This window comes from Megascapheus bottae, chromosome 36 (assembly GCF_031878675.1).
Source record: "Megascapheus bottae isolate mThoBot1 chromosome 36, mThoBot2.hap1, whole genome shotgun sequence".
Lineage (NCBI taxonomy): Eukaryota > Metazoa > Chordata > Mammalia > Rodentia > Geomyidae > Megascapheus > Megascapheus bottae.
This window is the reverse complement of record NC_143544.1, coordinates 6402568-6416632: the sequence shown is the minus strand read 5'-3', so window position 1 is coordinate 6416632 and position 14065 is coordinate 6402568. Positions and strand designations below refer to the sequence as shown.

At 58.0% G+C, this 14065-nt stretch overlaps 2 protein-coding genes across 2 annotated transcripts; both read right to left on the bottom strand.

Annotated features, from left to right (window-relative positions):
• Positions 1-4430: 4430 nt before the first annotated feature.
• Positions 4431-9541, bottom strand: Msrb1 (methionine sulfoxide reductase B1). The gene is made up of 5 exons (XM_090324689.1): positions 9467-9541; positions 6167-6315; positions 5872-5995; positions 5482-5578; positions 4431-4566 (listed from the first exon to the last, which is right to left on the bottom strand). The coding sequence occupies exons 1-5, from the start codon at positions 9519-9521 to the stop codon at positions 4431-4433; spliced, it is 561 nt and encodes a 186-aa protein (XP_090180815.1). The 5' UTR covers positions 9522-9541.
• A 317-nt stretch (positions 9542-9858) lies between these two features.
• Positions 9859-11686, bottom strand: Rpl3l (ribosomal protein L3 like). Its single transcript, XM_090324887.1, has 6 exons — positions 11438-11686; positions 11190-11350; positions 10949-11050; positions 10518-10613; positions 10231-10350; positions 9859-9954 (listed from the first exon to the last, which is right to left on the bottom strand). Exons 1-6 carry the CDS (start codon positions 11622-11624, stop codon positions 9898-9900), a joined length of 723 nt encoding a protein of 240 aa, XP_090181013.1. The 5' UTR covers positions 11625-11686; the 3' UTR covers positions 9859-9897.
• Between the last annotated feature and the right edge of the window lie 2379 nt (positions 11687-14065).

Sequence of the window (14065 nt, the reverse complement as noted above, 5' to 3'; positions counted from 1 at the left end):
AAATGACCCAAATTATAATGAAAAGCAAAATGACCTGCTAGGCCAAACTCCCGGCCCCGATCAATCGATCGATTGGTTTTATTGGGGAGGGGCGGCGGGAAGCTTTTTGAAATGTTTCCATAGTCCCTTCCAGTCCCCTCCAAAGAGCGCATCTTTACCTCCCCAAAGGAATGAACTGGCTTTTTCAGACAATTCTGAAGGAGAGGGATAGGAGAGTATAAAAATACATTTTATGCGTTGCTTCCCATTTGAGCCTCAGTGGGGGGATAATATTTCAACTTTGTGTCTGTATTTTCTAATATTGTAGCGAATTAATTTTTGCTGAAAGCTACAGGAAATTTCAGCACACAGATTCAGATTCATAGGTCGCCACAGCCCTTTCGTGAGCCGTGATGCTTCAAAATATAAGCCCAGAAAAAGTGCAGTTGTTGGGGCTGGGAGTTTGGCCTAGTGGTAGGGTGCTTGCCTAGCATGCATGAAGACCCGGGTTCGATTCCTTGGTACCACATACATAGAAAAAAGCCAGAAGTGGTGCTAAGGCTCAAGTGGTAGAGCTCTAGCCTAGAGAAAGTCCAAGGACAGTGCTCAGGCCCTGAGCTCAAGCCCAAGACTGGCAAAAAAAAAAAAAAAAAAAAAAAAGTGCAGTTGTTTACACTGAAAGTGCAGTTGTTTACACTGATAATGAAATCAAGATTCTCGCTTTCTGACAAAGAAGGAAAGAGAGAGAGAGAGATAAAGTCATTTACTTTATTTTTCATAAAAAATCAAAGTAATTGACTTGTTCTTAACAGAAGAGTTGGCTTGTCAATGTATTTTGGAGGAACATGAGCTAAAACAGATTAAAGAAAAGACTGTATCTTGCCACTTGAAATCTAAGTGAGGGTGAGTGAAGAAAGGTCACAGCTGAAATAGCTGGCTACTCGAGATAAAGAAATCATCAGAGCGGGCAGGGAGTTTGGCCGAGTGGTAGAGTGCTTGCCTAGCATGTGCAAAGAGTCAGGTTTAATTCCTCAGCACCACACACATAGAAAAAAGCCCAAAGTGGTGCTGAGGGAAAAAAACATCCAAAGACAGTGCTCAGGCCCTGTGCTCAGGCCCTGCGTTCAAGCTCCGTGACTGGCACAAAAAAAGAAAAAAGACATTGTCAAAGTGTTGTCACCAACTCCCTAGAGCCTGCCAGCTGCCAACCCACCTAGGAATTCGTCACAAAGGAATGACAAGAAAAAAAAATGTGTGTACACATTAATTGTGACAGAATGGTTACCTTTAGCTTTTTTTTTTCCCCTCAAGCCTTGCTTCTTGCTGGCTAATGCGAGATGAGAATCTCATGAGCTTCTCCTGGCTTTGAACCACAATCCTCCAATCTCAGCATTTTGAATAACTAGGATTACAGTGTGTTACAGTGTGAGCCACCAGCACCTGGCTAAATCTTTTCTTTTTTTTCCATTTTTAGTCATCAGGACAGTGCCCAGAGCCTGAGTTCAAGCCCCAGGACGGGCAAAAAAAAAAAAACTTCAGCACACTTCCTACACACACAACCTTGATCCAGGGGGGTGTCACAGCCCAGCCCCCCCCACTGTCACCCCTTCCCCCAGTGGCATCCCTGTAACCCATCCAGCCATAGTTACATCCTCCAGGGAAGTAATTGTGCCTGCCGCCTTTTAATGGCCCCAGCATTGTGGTTATTTTTTTTTTCCTTGCCAGTCATGGGGCTTGAACGCAGGGCCTGAGTACTGTCCTTGGACTCTTTCTCAAGGCTAGAGCTCTACCACTTGAGCCACAACACCACTTCCAGCTTTTTGCTATGTATATGGTACCGAGGAATTGAACCCGGGTCTTCATACATGCTAGGCAAGCACGCTACCACCAGGCCAAACTCCCGGCCCTGCATTGTGGTTATTTTTGGTCAGCAGAGCAAAACCATCTATCCAGGGCACAAAGGGACAAATTGCCCACGGCCTGGGGTCAGGGATCAAAGCTGGAGAGGCCACCCGTGGATGGCCTCGAGCTCTCCTCCCCACACCGGAGCCCTGTCCACCTCCTCTTCCCATTGCAATTTCCCTTCAGAAAGGAAAAGGGGCAAAAACGCCGTCAGTGTAAAGAGGGGCTCGGGGAGCCACCAGCAGGCTCCTGCAGGACTGGGGAGTGTGGTCAGCAGATGGCTAGGGGAGGTCACCGAGCACAGGCTGCTGTCTCCTGAGAGGATGGCTGACATCTGCCCATCCCTGCGTGCGCGGCACACGGTGGCTCTGTGAAGAGAGCTGTGGGTGCCTGCGTGCTGAGGACGCGAACGCAGAGGGTGCCCTACCCTGGGGGAGGAGGAGAACTCCATGCTCCGTGCTCTCTTCCAAAACACAGGTCAAATCCATCCTGGGCCCAGAGGACCTGGCTGAGCCCACCACAAATCTTTGCACAAGTCAACAACCCAGGAAAGGCAGTGCCATGCAGCCCTAGGTGAGAGGGGGGAGAGGAGAACCCTCTCCCTCCCCCCAGCCACAACCCCCCATGTTATCCCCCCACAACCTCAGGAATTTGGCCCCTATCCTGTAGCTCTTGTCGGAGCCCATGAGCATATGGTGAGCATGAGAGTATGAGACAGCGTGGGGGCAGGGGGCTCCAGCAGCCTCACACACACCCCTCCCCATCATCTAGAAGGCTGGTACCTCACAGGCTGCCTCTGAGCCTTGGCCCCTCATCTAGAACATTCTTCCTGGTTGGCTTATTCAATATTATTTGTATAAGCTGAATTTAAAAAGACAACAAATTGGACTCAGGGAATGGCTCGATTGGCAAAGTCCCTGAGAAACCCCAGGACTTGCCAGGTGTGGTGGCTCAAGCCTGTAATCCTAGCTACTAGGGAGGCTGAGATCTGAGGATCAAGGTTCAAAGCCAGCCTGGGCACTAAAGAAAGTGCTTGCTAAGCAAGCATTCTACCACTAGGCCAAACTCCCGGCCCAAGACACATTGACTTGTAACAGTTCCTACTCTGATAGTAAAACTCATTTACATGTCGAAATCATCCCCTCCTTCCCCCAGGTGAGACAACAGCATTCAAACCCCACTCTCTATTTGGAGATACTCTAGGCCACCATTGTCCTGGGGTGCGTGGCTAAAGGGTCCCCAGCTAGGCTGGGAACTGCAGCCAGCCAGGCCCCAGGCCTGTGTGTCGTGAGCGCCCTCTGCCGGCAGGTCTGGGCCTGACCTCCCAGAGGCTGCCTTAGGCCTCTTCCTGTGAAGGCTGGGGGCCTTCTTGTTCTTGTTTGGCAGCTACCTCATAATTAGGAGATTGCTCCACAACCCCAAATGGCTGTGACACTGGTTCAGAGCCGGCATCCAATGTCCCCCGAAGGGTCTCAGTACTTCACGTTCCCCAGTGCACAATCCCCCTAAGGTTGGCAGCCGAGTGCAGAGTTAGGCAGGCCCATGAATGTGCATCGCTGAGTAAGATAACCACACAAAGAAGTGAGCTGTCATGGACTGGGAGTTTGACCTAGTGGTAGAGTGCCTGCCTAGCAAGCACAAAGACCCGGGTTCGATTCCTCGGTACCACATACATAGAAAAAGCCAGAAGTGGTGCAGTGGCTCTTGGAGCTATAATGTCGTTATTGTGAATCACTTTCTGCCGAGACTTAATTACCATTGGGTACAAATGTGTTATTGCTTTATCACTCTCTGCTGAGACCTAGAGTGAGAGTAAACACATGTTCTGTCTATCCCTCCTGTGGGTCGGGAGGGACCGAGGACTAAAAGCCCCGACACCCTAGTACAAGGCTGCAGCCCTGTGGACAAAGCTAGATTAACAGTATAACTGAGGGTTCTGTTTCAAGGCTGCCTGTCCTCCCCTTCAACCATTCTGAATCCCTAATCCAGCTGAGGAATGACAGGGGCACTGTCGTGCTAGGATTCGTGTTACTCGTCTGTTTCCTGGACCAACACCGGTTCAGACCAGTCAGGGGTCAGTCCCCATTTTACTTCAACAGAAACCATGGGCCACTCTAGGTCTGAGTGCAGGTGGGACTGTCAGCTTTCCCAGGAGCTGTGGGCAGTCACTTGGCCCCTGCCACTGTGGGTTTCAATGACTTGCAATGATTCAGCTTCCCCAATCCAGGGACGATGGGTCCCATTTTCTCCCCACTGTCTCCTGAAGTTCACCAGGAGACTTTGAGGGCAGACCTCCATCCACCTCAGAGCCCATCTTGTACACAGCTACATCCCCAACACGGAGCCACAAGTATTTCCAGACTGACCAAGCACGCAAACAAGTGAAGTCCTCATGTTCATCCTCACATTGTGAACGTTAACGAAGACAGCAGGCTGGGACTGGAGGGCAGCTCTTGCCAGCCGTGTGTGCGACCAGGGCTCATGTTTATTGATTTCCACCGATTACTTCGGGACTGGAGCTGGGGCACAGGACCCAGAACGGCACGTCGCTACAGGTGTGGACAGAAGCCGATGACCCCAGGGCAGCTGCATCCACTGCCGCTGGTGGAATAGGGCTCCATGTTGTCCTCTGTCCCGCTGGCCCACTCCTCCTGCACGCCACAGAGCCTCACCACCCTGGCTGGCCTATGAGGATTTAGCCAGAGCAGATCATGCAGTGACCAGGACGGGAGGGACTGGCCCGGGAAGCCATGTTTGCACAAAGGGCAAGAGAAGGCCCAGGACTTGCTGAGGTCCAAGCTTAGGAATTGGGCTCCATGGCTGGGGGGAGGTTCAGAGAGCCAGGGAGGAAATGGGAGACAAACAGAGGGAAGATAAATCTCCTGCACAGAAGCGGTGCTGTGACTCAAAGTGGTAGATCACTAGCCCTGAGCAGAAAGAGCTCAGGGCAGGGACAGCGCCCAAACCAGAGTTCAAGCCCCACAACTGACAAAAAAAGACAAAAGAAAATATCCTGGACACTGTGTGAGCTTGAAGCCAAGAAAAGCAGAGGCTCAGCCCAGGCCCCCTGTGGATGCTTCATGCAAGGAGATTCTCTTCAGAGTCCAGGCTTGTGAGCCTTCCTGATGTTTCAGCACCCCTGCCTGGTCTCCCTGTCTGAAAGTCTAGGATTCAACGCCAAGGTGGAACAGCCAGGATATAGCCACGTGAGTCCATCTGGGGTGGGGGTGAGGGCTGCCTTTTACTGCCCCTGGACAGCAGGGGTTTCATTGCCTGGAAAAAAAAAGAGAGAGAAAACGAGTTGGCGTTAATTCATTCTTTGGACAGCAGGCAAGCTAGAGGGCATCTCGGGGATTCCTGAGATTTACAGGACTCAGCCGCTCCCTCCTCCAGAGCAACGATGATGGAGACAAACCTCACCGCAGGCTCACGGCCAAGCCCCACACAGGCCTGTGCTACGGACAGTCCCATGTTTCAGGGCAGAGATAAGGGACAGGGTGTGTCCCTGGGGACAGGGAGAACAGAGCTGGACCTGGAGTCACAGAGCACGGGGAGGGGTGAGCACATGCACAGGCAGGCTGACGCGTGAGGGCCCCTCGCCACTGCTGCGAACATGGCCAGAGGCACAGGTCCACCACTAAACTGTTACTGTGAGAGTGCTGCCGAGAGCGCAGGCCCACCGAGCTGTGACTGTGTGCTGGCGGAGAAGGCCCAGCGTTACATGCCATTGTCCACTGGGCAGAGGGGGGCAGTCTCCGGGGCGACTGAGGTGTCACCCAGAGGGACACACAGTTACTCCAGCTACAGTCTCAGATTCCACTCACCCCTAGAGGCGCTCTGGCCACCCCCACCCTGACACGACTGGGTGGGACATTCGGGATCGTGCAGGGGACATTCACCCAGCTGCCCTGACATGATGCGCTCAGGGGACTGGCAGGATGCATCCCACGGTCCTCGTCCCTGTCCCCGTCCCCCCCCCCTCTTTCCAACCCCCCTCACCTTTAGGGATGAACTTTAGGGAGCTGCTGAAGATTCAGAATCGGGACTGCCCCCGCCTGGGGCCGTCATTCAGGAACTCGTGGCCCAGACTGTTGCCACACCTGCCACAAGACACCTGGGAAGACGCGACCACATGAGCTTCTCTTTGAGCTCGGAGGCCACAGAGATGCCCTTCCCCCATCTGCCCACTTCCCAGGCTAGCCTTCAAGGCCCAAGCGTTTCAGAGGGGCAGAGGAAGGACGATGTGACTGGTGAGACAGCCCCCAGCCCAGCCACTGCTACCCACCTTCAAGGCTTCCGGGCGATGGAGCTCTGGGCGCTTGGCCACGCTGTCTGCGTGGATAGTCTCGGTGAAGGCTGGCCACGGGGACGAGTGTGCATACTTGGAACGACTGGAGAAGAGCTCATAGCCGCATTTGGCACACACATAGATACCTGGGCCAGGGCAGGCAAAGCATAGACCTCAGCTCCAGCCTGTTTGGGGCAAGTACACGGATGCTTTTCCTACTCAAGAGTAGGTCAGGGGCTGGAGTGTGACCTAGTGGGAGAGTGCTTGCCTAGCATGCATGAAGACCTGAGTTCAAGTCCTCAGTATCACATACTCAGAAAAATCCAGAAACGGTGCTGTGGCTCAAGAGGCAGGGTGCTAGCCTTGAGCAAAAAAAAAAAGAGTAGGTCAAGTTGGGCACCAATGGCTCCCATCTGTAATCCCAGCTACTCAGGAGGCTGAGATCTGAGGATGGCTGTTCAAAGCCAACCCAGGCATGGAAGTCCATGAGACTCTTATCTCCAATTAACCACCAGAAAACCAGAAGTGGCACTGTGGCTTAAAGTGATAACACCTAGGCCCAGAGTTCAAGCCCCACGACTGACAAAAAAAAAAAAAAAGAGTAGGGGCCCCAGGGGCTGGACGCTCTGGGCACACGCCCAGAGAAAAGTGTGTGGCCAGATGGACCTGTACCCTCCACCCCTGCGGGACCCACGGGAAGCCTTGCTGTGACCACCTGGTCTCCCCATCCCCAAACCGCCACCCAGGAAAGCCCTGGGCTGAACCTCCAGTCAGGAAGAGAATGGTTCTAGAAACAGGCCTCCAAGCCGAGTGCTGTTGCTCATGCCCGTTACCTCAGCTATTTGGAGGCTGAGACCTAAGGATCACAGTTCAAAGCCAGCCAGATAGGAAAGTCTGAGAGATTCTTATTTCCAATTAGCCACCAAAAAGTCAGAAGCAGAGAAGCCTGGAACAAAAAAAAGCTTAATGCCCAGGCCCTAAGTTCAAGGCCCCATACTGGCACCAAAACGCAGAGGCCATGAGCAGACGGGTGTTGGTGGCTCACACCTGTGATCCAGCTACTTAGAAGGCTGAGATCTGAGGACCACAGTTCAAAGTCTGCCCAGGCACCAAAGTCCAGGAGGCTCTTTTCTCCAATTAACCAGGAGAAAACCAGAAGTGACGTTGTGATTCAACATGATAGAGTGCTGGCCTTGAGCTGAAATGCTCAGGCTCAGAGCTCAGGTCCTCCAGAGTCCAAACTCCAAAAAAAAAAAGAGGCCTCCAATTTGTCAGGAAGTCCAGAGAGACAAGGGCTGGGGACACAGTTTTCTCCTATCCCCAAAACTGGGGATACAGGGGCAGGGAAAGTTACAAAATTAAGTTGCACCACTGCTCAAAAGAATAAAAACAGGAACCCACAGGGGTATTAAGTCATCCCCAACCCCAAACCTGAGGACAGCCTTCTTGAAGTCTGTGACCTGCCCAGCCTTTACCAGGAACTTGAGAAGGACTCAGAGAACCAGGAACTGCTTCAGGAGTGCAGTCTGCGGCTTGGCAGGGCACCAGGACTCTACAGACAGAGGCCAGGGACCCAGTGTCATAGCCCAGGTCCCGAAAGGAGTGATGCCCAACAGACTCTGCCCCAGAGATGCCCATGGCGCAGTCTTGGTTTGTTTTTAGTGCCCATACTGGAGAGTTTAAATTCAGGACCTTCATACTCTTTTTTTTTTTTTTGCCAGTCCTGGTGCTTGAGCTCAGAGCCTGAGCACTGTCCTTGGGATTTCTTCAAGGCTAGAGCTCTACCACTGGAGCCACAGCCCCACTTCCGGCTTCTTCTATGTATGTGGTGGTGAGGAATGGAACCTTGGTCTTCCTGCATGCTAGGCAAGCACTCTACCACTAGGCTACACTCCCATCCCCTCTCCAGTGACTCCTAGGTGGGTAGGAAGGGCCCCTGGGCCAACACATTCCGATCTGAAGGGCACAATTAATTCGTACCTGGCCACTCACTCCAGATACCTCGAAGGGGAATGGCTGGGATAACACCTGGCACTGCCTGGACCAGACGTTTTGTGGCTTCCCTCCTCAGTCCAAGATCTCCCCCCCCACCCTCCCTCCACTATCCACAGGACCCAGCCCCACAGGTGTCCGGGAAAGGGCCACGTTCAGGTTAAAGGAGGCCCCTTCCTCCTCTCTTGCCACCGTCCCCCCAGGTCCCGATCCTCCAGGGCCCCAGGCCCTCCCCGTCCCCTCCCCGGCCCCTCCCCAGGTCCCGATCCTCCGGGGCCCCAGGCCCTCCCCGTCCCCTCCCCGGCCCCTCCCCAGGTCCCGATCCTCCGGGGACCCAGGCCCTCCCCGTCCCCTCCCCGGCCCCTCTTCAGGTCCCGATCCTCCGGGCCCCAGGCCCTCCCCGTCCCCTCCCCGTCCCCTCCCCAGGTCCCGATCCTCCGGGGACCCAGGCCCTCCCCGTCCCCTCCCAGGCCCCTCTTCAGGTCCCGATCCTCCGGGGACCCAGGCCCTCCCCGTCCCCTCCCCAGGTCCCGATCCTCCGGGGACCCAGGCCCTCCCCGTCCCCTCCCAGGCCCCTCCCCAGGTCCCGATCCTCCGGGGCCCCAGGCCCTCCCCGTCCCCTCCCAGGCCCCTCTTCAGGTCCCGATCCTCCGGGGACCCAGGCCCTCCCCGTCCCCTCCCCGGCCCCTCTTCAGGTCCCGATCCTCCGGGGACCCAGGCCCTCCCCGTCCCCTCCCCAGGTCCCGATCCTCCGGGGACCCAGGCCCTCCCCGTCCCCTCCCAGGCCCCTCTTCAGGTCCCGATCCTCCGGGGACTCAGGCCCTCCCCGTCCCCTCCCCGGCCCCTCTTCAGGTCCCGATCCTCCGGGCCCCAGGCCCTCCCCGTCCCCTCCCCGTCCCCTCCCCAGGTCCCGATCCTCCGGGGACCCAGGCCCTCCCCGTCCCCTCCCAGGCCCCTCTTCAGGTCCCGATCCTCCGGGGCCCCAGGCCCTCCCCGTCCCCTCCCCGGCCCCTCTTCAGGTCCCGATCCTCCGGGGCCCCAGGTCCTCCCCGTCCCCTCCCAGGCCCTCCCCGTCCCCTCCCCGGCCCCTCCCCAGGTCCCGATCCTCCGGGGACCCAGGCCCTCCCCGTCCCCTCCCAGGCCCCTCTTCAGGTCCCGATCCTCCAGGGCCCCAGGCCCTCCCCGTCCATTCCCTTCTAGCGGCCACGCTTGGTGGCCTCGGTGGGCTCAGGCGCCCCACCGCACCTCTCTAATGCACCCTCGCCCCCGCTGTCAGCCCTCCCAGCCGGAGGCCGCAGGCTGGACCTGGCTCAAAGTGGTTCTGGAAAACTTCGCCCCCGAAGAAGCTGCAGAACGACATGGCGCCGCCGCGTCCGCCGCCGCCGCGTCCGCCGCCGCCGCCGCCAGTGCGAGGAGCAGACCTCCCGCTGCAGAGGCGAGTCTCGGCCCGGCCCCGCCCCTCACCGCCCGGGAGCCAATCGCCTCGCAACTCGCACTACGCCCCGCCTCCGCCGAGGTCACGCCTTCCCCGAGGACCAGTCAGATTCCGATTTCCCGGCAGACCCCGCCCCGGCGCGTAAGCCCCGCCCCCGCTCCCGTCCCGCAGTCCTGGCGGAGCTGAGCCCGAGCCGCCGGCTCTCGGCCCGCCTTCTGGCGCGTCAACCCTACGAGACTCGGGAAGTGCTGCGTCGGGTCTTTATTAAGGGGCTGGAGAGGCTGGCGGGGCCGGACCCGGCCTAGAGGTCTCCCGCCGTCGCCTGCTTCTCCTTCTCCAGATGCTTCTTCTGGGGGCCCTGCGTCGGAGGGGGCAGGTGAGCGGGAGTCACAGTCTGTCCCGAAGGCAACCCCTGACCAGAGCCCCCCGGGGCCAACCAGCCCTGCTGGACCCCTGTCCCCCAGACACAGCTGGGGGTGGACCCCGCCCCGCCCCGGGGCCAACCAGCCCTGCTGGACCCCTGTCCCCCAGACACAGCTGGGGGTGGACCCCGCCCCCCCGGGGCCGGCCAGCCCTGCAGGACCCCTGCTCCCCACCGAGGCCCAGCCGGGAGTGACCCTGGGGTGCAGCGCACCATGAAGGCTCTCTTCTCTGCTGCTGTCTGGAAGCGGCCATGGCCGAACTTAGAGGTGGTGTCGATGAACTTGAGCTCGATCTTTTCCAGCGCCTGGCGACTGTGGTGCACCAGGAGAGACTAGGGGTCCGCAGAAAAGAGGTGTGAAGGCCAGAGACCCCAGCCCCATCCCCTCCCATCCCCCCAGGTCACTCAACTCCTGCCACACCCCTGCCTCTCCACCCTCCCCACCCCGCCCAGAGGAGGCTGGAGGACAGGACCCGCTGCCGCCCACCCTCTGCGCTGACCTTCCTCAGCGTGATGACCCGCTTCTTGGTGCCAGCAATGCACCCTTTCAGCATGACAAAGTCGTTGTTGACGTCCCCGTAGTGTGGGAAGCCACCCTGGGGAGGGGAGGAGGCCCGGCAGACTCAGAGCAGGCAGGGCCAACTCCCCAGGCAGGGCTGCATCAGGAGGAGGGAAGCCTGTGCTCGGCCACCAGGAGCTGGGGTGCCACCCTCCCTCCAGCAGTGATTGGTGGGGGGGTGGACGACTCTGAACTCAGGCTAACTCCTTTCCTGCCTCATCTCACTTAACAGGCTAGAATCCTGGCTACAACCCAGCACGCCCTTGAGCTCACTCTGGCTGGGTTTGAGCTCCGGGGACAGAGTAGCACCCAGCGAGGCCTGAGTCCCCTCCATGCCAAGTCCCCCAGAGCAGCCCGGCTGCCCACACTCACCAGCGGCGTGATGGACTTGTCCGTCACATCGTAGCTGGTGGACGCGTTGTTCCTGACCGCCTTCCCGTCCTCCACGTGCAGCCCCCGGCCGATGCGGTAGATCTGCCAGGGGAGGAGGCACAGGTGGGGCCCTGGAAGCATGCCCGCCCGCCAGCACGGTGACAGCCTCCGGTCACCCAGGCAGCGCCTGCTGGGCACTCGCCCCGCCCGCTGGCGACCCCTCCCCAGGCTGTGGACCCACCTTCTTATTGAGCTCGGTGCGATGATGGTAGCCCTTCTGCCCAGCCCGGGCGATGGAGCAGCCCACACGGGCCGGGTGCCAGGCACCGATGCAGGCCACCTTACGCAGTCCCTTGTGTGTCTTTCGGGGCAACTTCTTGGTATGCCAGCGGCTGGTAACCCCTGCAGATGGCAGGAGCGGGTGGCTGAGAGGCCCGGCCCGTCTCCGCCAGGAAGCATCTCCAGGGCCAGCACCCCGCCGGGCCCTACCTTTGACACCGCGGCCCTTGGTGACGGCTATGACGTCAATCACCTCACTCTGGCTGAAGACACTGTGCACCGGCACCTGCTTCTCCAGCCGGGCCTGTGCCCAGGCCACCTTCTCGGCCACCGTGCCACCATTGAGCTGGATCTCCATGACGTGGGCCTTCTTCTGCCGGAAGGGCAGCAGCTTCATCTGCAGGGTGAGGGGAGGTGCTCAGCTCCCCTGGGAGACACTCAGCTACGGCTGTGCCTATGGCAGGCGCCGTGGGTACAGCCCGAGAGAGGCGAGCAGGGGGACAGACAGGGGTCATGGGAGAAGGCCCTGTGGCAGAGAAGATCTTAGAGAGTTGTTGAGGCAGAAAGGAGGTCAGTGCTAACAGATGGCAGAGTGGAAGGAGGGTGCAGGATCGCCAGGGTCCTGCAGCCCCAGTGGGCACTGACACTCAGCATCCCCTCCTGGGGCAGTGGTGGCCAGCAAGGTGTTGGCCAGGCCCTGGGCCTGGGCCCAAGGCTCCCGGTATTTTTAGGCTGACATTTGTCAGGCCCGTGGAAGTGGCGGGGGGAGGGGGGGGACTGACCTGGGTGTGCACAATGACCCGGATGACTTTGCAGTACTTCTTCATGGCAGCGAAGTCTTTCTGGACCTGCTTCTTCCCAGCAGCGTCCCGCCACCTCTTGCAGGCCTTGGTGAAGGCTTTCTTCTTGCTCTTGTGCCTGTGCCACCCAGGAGGCTCTCAGAGGCTCCCCAGAGCTGGTGCCTGGCCACGTAGCCCCCACCCATCAGCACAGCCCACTAAACAGAGGCCCCTGGCCCCAGAACCTCCCGAGGCCTTTCTTGGCTCCAGGTGCCACCCTACTCCCTTTGAACTCCAGCTTCTTCCACCCTATACAGTGGGAGCCCTCCCAGCCACCGTAGTCCAGGCACCTGCGGGCAGTCCTCCCTGCCACACCTTTTTTTTTTTTTTCCTTTTTCTTTTACCACACAGAATCTCAATGTGCAGCCCAGACTGGCCTTGACTGTGAGAGTGCCAGGACTGCAGGCATGAGCTGCCATGCCCAGCTCTGATAACATTCCTAAAGCCAGGAGTGGGTGCTGCTGTGCTAGGGACCTGGCACACATTATGTCTAACCCTCATCTGAGTCACTCCAGAGATCAAGAAACTAAAGTTAGGGGTGGGGGGTAGAACCCCTGGACCCCAGGAGGAGCGGCAGGTGCATGGTGGGAACAGCAGAAAGAAGACGACTGACGTTGCTCTGGTCATGTTCTCTGCACCAGGCACTCTGTACTCCTTACCTCTCCCGTCCCTGGGGCAGTCCAGGGACGAGGCTCCCTCTGACAGCAGAGGAACTAGAGAGGCCGGCCAGCTCGCCCAGGCATCCAGGCCATGCTAACTGAGACCTACATTCGGCACCTCTTACCAAGGGTCAGGAGACCTGAGGACGGGAGGAGAGGCAGGGAGGCCAGGGAATACAGAGGCCTGGGAATGCCTTTCTCTCTGGGTTCAAAAGCTTCTTGGTTGACTGTTCTTTTCACATGGGCTGCTAGGAAGCTCAGTTAACTCCGCAATTTCAGCAGATTTAACTGGAACGTCTTCTTCCTTTCTCCTTGCTCAAAATTTCCTCCCCAGTACTTTAATATGGACTCATTTCCCACTGCAGTCACACACACACACACACGCCTTGAACCTTCCACTCAAGGCAATGGCCGCTCCTCCCACCCCACCACCCCCTGGCGCTGCACGGAGCTGGCACCAAGGCTCACCAGTCCTTGTAGAAGCGGCGGCGGCACTCGTCACTGAGGTGTTCTGCAAAGATGGTCTTGAAGCTCCGCAGGCCGCGGGGGGTAGCCACATAGCCCACCACGCCCACCACCACCAGCGGTGGCGTCTCCACAATCGTCACTGCCTCCACCTCCTCCCGCTTGGAAATTTCTGGATGAAACCCAGGGACAGGGCAGAGAAGCAGGGGTCCTGAGGACCATGGGAAGGGGGCCAAAGATCTGGCCACACAGGGTCAGCCGGGAAAGCATGGACACTGGCCTCAGGCAGAGAGGCCGCCCTGCTGGAGGCATCCTGACCTGTGTGTGGGAGGGAGGGAGGGAGGAAGGAAGGAAGGAAGGAAGGAAGGAAGGAAGGAAGGAAGGAAGGAAGGCAGGCAGGCAGGCAGGAAGGGAAAGGAAAGGAGATCTAAGAAAATCACTAAGAAGTCAAAATGGTGGAGGCCATCACATCGCCCTGTGAAGTGTATCTGTACAAAAGGGGCACAAGGAGGGAGATGGGGATGGGGCAGGTCTGGGGCCGCTGAGGGAGGGTGGTGGGGTGGCAGCATGGCCACAGGAAGGCACAGGAGGAGGATGGCGTGCGTGCACACACATTCAGGTACGCGCACATCTGGGGAGCCCGCTCCGAGACGTGGTAGCCGGCACTTTCTGACGCCTACCTGGGAAGTTACCTTGATCTCAAAACAAAACCACAAGCAAACTGCCCGACACTCACTGTCCTGGTGAACAAGAGGACAGAAGTAGCCAAAAGGGGCTTTCAGCCTGGGGCGGGAGCTGCCTTTGCACCCACTTTCTGTGCACTGAGCTGTGCCTCAGTTGCTCTGTGCTCTATCTCCTCATTTGTAGGTGTGACT

Excerpts from the sequence above, each read along its gene's own strand:
- Rpl3l (XM_090324887.1), bottom strand. The coding sequence starts at position 11,624 with ATGAAGCTGCTGCCCTTCCGGCAGAAGAAGGCCCACGTCATGGAGATC. Across the intron at positions 10,614-10,948 it reads ACAAGTCCATCACGCCGCTG|GGTGGCTTCCCACACTACGG; the intron begins GTGAGTGTGGGC and ends TCCCCTCCCCAG. Across the intron at positions 10,351-10,517 it reads GGGTCATCACGCTGAGGAAG|TCTCTCCTGGTGCACCACAG; the intron begins GTCAGCGCAGAG and ends GCGGACCCCTAG.